The following is a 7,178-nucleotide window of genomic DNA, read 5'->3' as shown; positions in this document are numbered from 1 at the left end:
AAAAGCCTCTTAAATGCCATTCTTCTATCTGCCTGCACCACCTCCCAGGCACCCATGCCACCCTGTATAAAACAGCGGTCACACACATCTCTTTTAAGCTTTGTGTCTCAAACCTTAAAGCTAGTTTTTGACAATTTCAGCCAGGGAAAAGGATCAGACCATCCACACTTTCTATGCCCCTCCTAATTTTATCTACATCTTCCTCAGCCTCCGATGCTCCAGAGAAAACAATCCAATTTTATAGCTAATAGCTAATTTCCTTATAGCTAATGCCTTCTAATCCAGGCAGCATTCTGGTAAACTTCTTCTGCACTCTCTCCAACATTCCTGTAATGGGGTGACCAGCCAATATTCCAAGGCTGCAACTTGGCTTCCTGACCATTTTACGCATACACCGACTGACAAAGTATTTCATGTGCCATCTTTACCACACTTGTGATCCCACATTCAGGTTGTAGTAGCGTGCCCCAAAATCCCTCTACACGGCAATGCTGTTGAGGGTCAAGACATTAACTGTATACTTTCACTTTACATTAGACCTTCCAAAATGTAACCCTTTTCATTTGCTCCATTCAAACACCATCTGCCATTTCTCCATCCATTCTGTGGCTGATCTGTATCCTGCTATATACTTTCACAACCTTCTTCACTGACCACAACTTCACCAATTTTGGTGTAGTCTCTGAAGTTACAAACCAACTCTTCCACCTTTACTGGAAGAACTCAACAGGTATATGGAGGGGAGGGGACGTTTCAGGTGGAGGGGACGTTTCCGGTCGGGATTAGAGCAGGGGAATTAAGCTCTTTAGACATAAGAAAGGAACAAGTAATAATTCCTGCAGCACACCACTGGTCAGATTCCTCCAATCTGAAAAGGGAAGGGACATGACATTGCCACAGAAGGAGGAGAGCATGGATTTCAGAGGGCCAGAAGAGTGGAGGAGGTGACAGAAAGGGTGAGGACAAAGAAGGGATTTGAACACGAGGATGGCATTGTTGAAACTGAGGCAGGGACTGGTGGAGTAAGGCACCAACACACTCACTGGACCTTCCCCAGCGACCGTGTCGACCCGCGCCGCTCCACCGCCCAGCAGCAGGTCGCAGCCGTCGCTGTACCCGGCTCCCAGGACCAACAACAGGCCGCAGCTCCACCCGGCCCACACACGCTGGGCCCACAGCTCCACCCGGCTCCCAGGCTCCGCGCTGGGCCCACAGCTCCACCCGGCCCACAGACACCGCACTGGGCCCACAGCTCCACCCGGCTCCCAGGACCAACAACGGGCCCACAGCTCCACCTGGCCCACAGACACCGTGCTGGGCCCACAGCTCCACCCGGCCCACAGACACCGCGCTGGGCCCACAGCTCCACCCGGCTCCCAGGACCAACAACGGGCCCACAGCTCCACCTGGCCCACAGACACCGTGCTGGGCCCACAGCTCCACCCGGCCCACAGACACCGCGCTGGGCCCACAGCTCCACCCGGCTCCCAGGACCAACAACGGGCCCACAGCTCCACCTGGCCCACAGACACCGTGCTGGGCCCACAGCTCCACCCGGCCCACAGACACCGCACTGGGCCCACAGCTCCACCCGGCTCCCAGGCTCCGCACTGGGCCCACAACTCCACCCGGCTCCCAGGCTCCGCACTGGGCCCACAGCTCTACCCGGCCCACAGACACCGCACTGGGCCCACAGCCCCCACCAGGCAGAGCCCCACAGCACCGCTGGGTCCTACTGCCCACCTTCTACTACAGGTAACCGCAGCCAGTTCTCCACTGGATCTCCCCCTTTCCCGTCTAGCCAGGCGACCCCAAGTACTCCCCACATCAGTCCTCGTGTCCCCCTCTGCCCTGCTAACCCACCACCCCCTCACCATACATCCCCTCCACCTCCACCTGCCCCCCTCCCTCCATCCGACCCCAACCCCCACCATTGCCGGGTGTTCACCATCCCCCCTGACCTCCCCCATTCAGACACCGAACGGTCTGTCCTCAGCAGAGGCCTTACCTTTGTTCCCCTCCCCCCCACATCAACGAGTTCCGGGTCCGCCATGACGTGGAGCTCTTCTTCCGCCGCCTCTGCCTCCGAGCCTTTTACCATGGGAAGGAGTCCCCACCCCCCAGTGATGACCCCCTTCTCCCGTCTCCAACGGACCCCCTCCTCTTGGACCCCCCCCCCCCCCCGTTGCCCAACTACCCTCACTAGAACTTTTCATCTCCAACTGCTGTCGTGACATTAACCGCCTCAAATTCTCCACTCCCCTGACTAACTCTAACCTATCCCCTCCTGAACGTGCAGCCCTCCACTCACTCTGCAACAACCCTGACTTAGTCATCAAACCCGCTGACAAGGGAGGTGCTGTGGTAGTCTGGCGTGCTGACCTCTACCGGACCGAGGCCAGACGACAACTCTCAGACACCTCTTCCTACTTATCCTTGGACCATGACCCCACCGACAAACACCAGACCTTTATCATCAGCACCATCACGGACCACACCAGCTCCGGCGATCTACCCTCTAATGCCTCCAAACTTATAGTTCCCCAGCCCCGCACGGCCCGATTCTACCTCCTACCTAAAATCCATAAACAGAACTGTTCCGGCAGACCCATTGGCTCTGCATGCTCATGTCCCACCAAACTTATTTCCACCTACCTCGACTCCATCCTATCCCCCCATGGTTAAATCCCTCCCTACCTACATCCAAGACACCTCACACGCTCTCCATCTCCTCGATAACTTCCGGTTCCCAGGCCCCCACTCCCTCATCTTTACCATGGATGTCCAGTCACTCACTCTACACTTCCATGCCCCACAAGGATGGTCTCGAAGCCCTCCGTTTCTTCCTCGACCCAGCCAATCCCCATCTACCAACACTCCTCCGCCTCGCAGAGCTGGTTCTTACCCTCAACAACTTCTCCTTTGACTCCTCCCACTTCCTCCAAACCAGAGGCGTAGCTATGGGCATGGGCCCTAGCTACGCCTGCCTCTTTGTCGGGTACGTCGAACAATCCCTGTTCCGAGCGTACACCGGCCCCATCCCCAAACTCTACCTCCGCTACATCGACGACTGCATTGGTGCTACGTCTTGTACCCATGCAGAACTCACTGACTTCATACACTTCACTTCCAATTTCCATCCTGCCCTTAAATATACCTGGACTATCTCAGACATCTCCCTCCCGTTTCTGGACCTCACCATCTCCATCACAGGAGACAGACTAGTGACGGACATTTACTATAAACCCACTGATTCCCACAGCTATCTGGACTACACATCTTCCCACCCGGTCCCCTGCAAAAAGTCTATCCCCTACTCCCAATTCCTCCGTCTACGCCGCATCTGCGCCAGGGATGAGATGTTTCACACTAGGGCATCAGAGATGTCCTCATTCTTCAGGAAACACAGCTACGCTCTTGCTCCCCCTCCCCCCACTCATAACAAGGACAGAATCCCCCTCGTTCTCACCTTTCACCCCACCAGCCAGCGGATCCAACAAATCATCCGCCAACATTTCCGTCACCTACATCAGGACCCCACCACTGGCCATATCTTCCCATCCCCTCCCCTCTCTGCGTTCCGCAGGGACCGTTCCCTCCGTAACTCCCATGTCCACTCGTCCCTTCCTACACAAACCACCCCATCCCCGGGCACTTTCCTCTGCAACCGCACGAGATGCAACACCTGTCACTTTACCTCCCCCCTCAACTCCATCCAAGGACCCAAACTCCTTCCAGGTGAGACAAAGGTTCACCTGCACGTCCTCCAACCTCACCTATTGTATCCGCTGCTCTAGATGTCAACTTATTTACATCGGCGAAACCCAGCACAGGCTCGGCGCTCGGTCCGCATTGACCAAACTGATCTCCCAGTGGCTGAGCACTTCAACTCTCCCTCCCACTCCCAGTCTGACCTTTCTGTCATGGGCCTCCTCCAGTGCCATAGTGAGGCCCACCGGAAATTGGAGGAACAGCACCTCATATTTCGCCTGGGCAGCTTGCAGCCAAGCGGTATGAACATCGACTTCTCCAACTTTAGATAGTTCCTCTGTCCCTCTCTTCCCCTCCCCTTCCCAGATCTCCCTCTATCTTCCTGTCTCCACCTATATCCTTCCTTTGTCCTGCCCCCGACATCAGTCTGAAGAAGGGTCTCGACCCGAAACGTCACCCCATTCCTTCTCTCCTGAGATGCTGCCTGACCTGCTGAGTTACTCCAGCATTTTGTGAATAAATACCTTCGATTTGTACCAGCATCTGCAGTTATTTTCTTATACCAACACACTCGCTGTTCACTCGCCGGCAGTCAAGAAGAGAAGACCCCGACGTCTACGGTGCAGGACCCGCCAGTTGCCGAGGGAACGACGTTGGACGCACTCTGCCTCTGTGATATCATCGCGTAATTAACGGGTTGCTCGCATCACGTGACTGGGGCAGAGTGAGCTGTCAATCAGAGACATTTCGGTGTGAATCTGCGGACTGAAGCGAAATAGAAAGTGTAGCCGTGATGCAAGAAAAACAAAAAAGCGTCATCCACACGGAAAGTTGAGTGAAGAAAATCAGCGAGTACTTTATTTTAAAAAAGACAAATAAAGAGATAAGTGTTCAAAACAGTAAGCGGTTCTGCTAAAATAAAATGTATTGTTTATTAGGAAAATTGACAGGGGAGAGCCGGTGGATGTGGTGTACCTCGACTTTCAGAAAGCTTTCGACAAGGTCCCACATAGGAGATTGGTGGGCAAAATTAGAGCACATGGTATTGGAGGTAGGGTACTGACATGGATAGAAAGTTGGTTGACAGACAGAAAGCAAAGAGGGGATAAATGGGTCCCTTTCAGAATGGCAGGCAGTGACTAGTGGGGTACCGCAAGGCTCGGTGTTGGGACCGCAGCTATTTACAATATACATCAATGACTTGGATGAAGGGATTAAAAGTACCATTAGCAAATTTGCCGATGATACAAAGCTAGGTGGCAGTGTGAACTGTGAGGAAGATGCTATGAGGTTGCAGGGTGACTTGGACAGGTTGTGTGAGTGGGCGGATGCATGGCAGATGCAGTTTAATGTGGATAAGTGTGAGGTTATCCACTTTGGTGGTAAGAATAGGAAGGCAGATTATTATCTGAATGGTGTCAAGTTAGGAAAAGGGGACGTACAACGTGACCTGGGTGTCTTAGTGCATCAGTCACTGAAAGGAAGCATGCAGGTACAGCAGGCAGTGAAGAAAGCCAATGGAATGTTGGCATTCATAACAAGAGGAGTTGAGCATAGGAGCAAAGAGGTCCTTCTGCAGTTGTACAGGGCCCTAGTGAGACTGCACCTGGAGTACTGTGTGCAGTTTTGGTCTCCAAATTTGAGGAAGGATATTCTTGCTATTGAGGGCGTGCAGCTTCGGTTTACTAGGTTAATTCCCGGAATGGCAGGACTGTCATATGTTGAAAGACTGGAGCGACTAGGTTTGTATACACTGGAATTTAGAAGGATGAGAGGGGATCTTATCGAAACGTATAAGATTATTAAGGGGTTGGACATGTTAGAGGCAGGAAACATGTTCCCAATGTTGGGGGAGTCCAGAACCAGGGACCACAGTTTAAGAATAAGGGGTAGGCCATTTAGAACAGAGATGAGGAAAAACCTTTTTAGTCAGAGAGTTGTGAATCTGTGGAATTCTCTGCCTCAGAGGGCAGTGGAGGCCAATTCTCTGAATACATTCAAGAGAGAGCTAGATAGAGCTCTTAAGGATAGCGGAGTCAGGGGGTATGGGGAGAAAGCAAAAACGGGGTACTGATTGAGAATGATCAGCCATGATCACATTGAATGGCGGTGCTGGCTCGAAGGGCCGAATGGCCTACTCCTGCACCTATTGTCTATTGTCTATTTATTACTTGATATTCTGTTTAGAGGCATATTATACTGCCGCAAGTAAGAATTTCACTTCCGATCTCGGTGCTTATGATAATGAAACAGTCTTGATTTTTGACTCGTTTGATTCTCTACTTGGTAATACAATACTTTTAATTCAGGATTCTTTCGACCGGTAATCGACCAGGAAGAAACGAATCACGGCAGTCATTCGCGGCCGGTAACTAAACGGTTGCGAGTTAAGGACGGGTCGGTTTTCACCAATTTCTTCTCTAATCTTTGGTTTTCACGAAGTGCAGTCGGAGCAGGGTCTGCATTGAAAAGTTTCTCGGGGGTGGGACGACGTCAACCTACTGCCCAATAGAAATGTGATTCAGAACAGTTAAAGAAATGAGGACAGAACCGCAATACGTTCAGCAAATAAAACAGCAACAATAGCACCAATCGGCTCCTCGTGGACACAACTGGCACAAGCTGAGTCGAAGGGGATGAAGGTTCATGTCTGGTTGATGGCCGGGAATGTAACCGAGACGCCAGGAATGTCCGGGGTACTGAAACCACATTTAATCAGTAAACAACACGTGACATCAGTAAACAACTCTCGAGTAAAATACATCCAGAAAGTATTCTGCTGTAATTCAATGTCGAAATATTTCTGCTGTAATTCAATGTCGAAATATTTGTGTAACACTTTTAGCAAAAATGTGAGTGGCTCTTAAAAGAGCCTTTGGGTTTTCGGTGCTTCATCAGCATAGAGTGGATCTTCACTTGGAGCTGGTGTACTTGGTTACCGCTTGGCCAGCTCCCCGGGCAACAGCAGGCGCACGGCGGTCTGAATCTCCCTGGAACTGATGGTCGACCTCTTGTTGTAATGGGCCAGGCGGGAAGCCTCGCCCGCGATGCGTTCTAAAATATCGTTCACGAACGAGTTCATGATGCTCATGGCCATGGAGGAGATGCCGGTGTCGGGGTGAACCTGCTCCGTCATTTTGTAGATGTAGATGGTGTAACTCTCCTTCCTCGACCTCCTGCGCTTCTTGCCCGCTTTGCCTGTAGATTTCGGTAAAGCTTTCTTGGCGCCCTTCTTGGGAGCTGTTTTCGACTGCTCAGGCATTTCCTCAGTGGATTTCAAACACAGAAGTGACCGGCAAAGATACTAGAGTAACAAGATGGACCACTCCGTTGAAATCGCCTATACTGAAGTGTAGTACGCAAAGGAGCGGAACGGCCCCCATTTTAGTAGGCAAAACTAGCCGTTCGCTATGCCTCTCGCAATGTAATCAGTGTTTTGGGGGACAGTTTGTGTGATGATATCATTC

At 51.9% G+C, this 7,178-nt stretch overlaps 1 protein-coding gene across 1 annotated transcript; it reads right to left on the bottom strand.

The window, feature by feature from the left end:
• Positions 1-6,646: 6,646 nt before the first annotated feature.
• On the bottom strand, positions 6,647-6,973 carry LOC144594722 (histone H2B-like). Its single transcript, XM_078401565.1, has one exon. The coding sequence runs from the start codon at positions 6,971-6,973 to the stop codon at positions 6,647-6,649; it is 327 nt and encodes a 108-aa protein (XP_078257691.1).
• Between the last annotated feature and the right edge of the window lie 205 nt (positions 6,974-7,178).

The sequence above is a fragment of the Rhinoraja longicauda genome, chromosome 6, assembly GCF_053455715.1.
Source record: "Rhinoraja longicauda isolate Sanriku21f chromosome 6, sRhiLon1.1, whole genome shotgun sequence".
In the NCBI taxonomy this organism is placed as follows: domain Eukaryota; kingdom Metazoa; phylum Chordata; class Chondrichthyes; order Rajiformes; family Arhynchobatidae; genus Rhinoraja; species Rhinoraja longicauda.
Note: the sequence above shows the minus strand (reverse complement) of the source record. Positions and strands in the feature narration are given on the sequence as shown.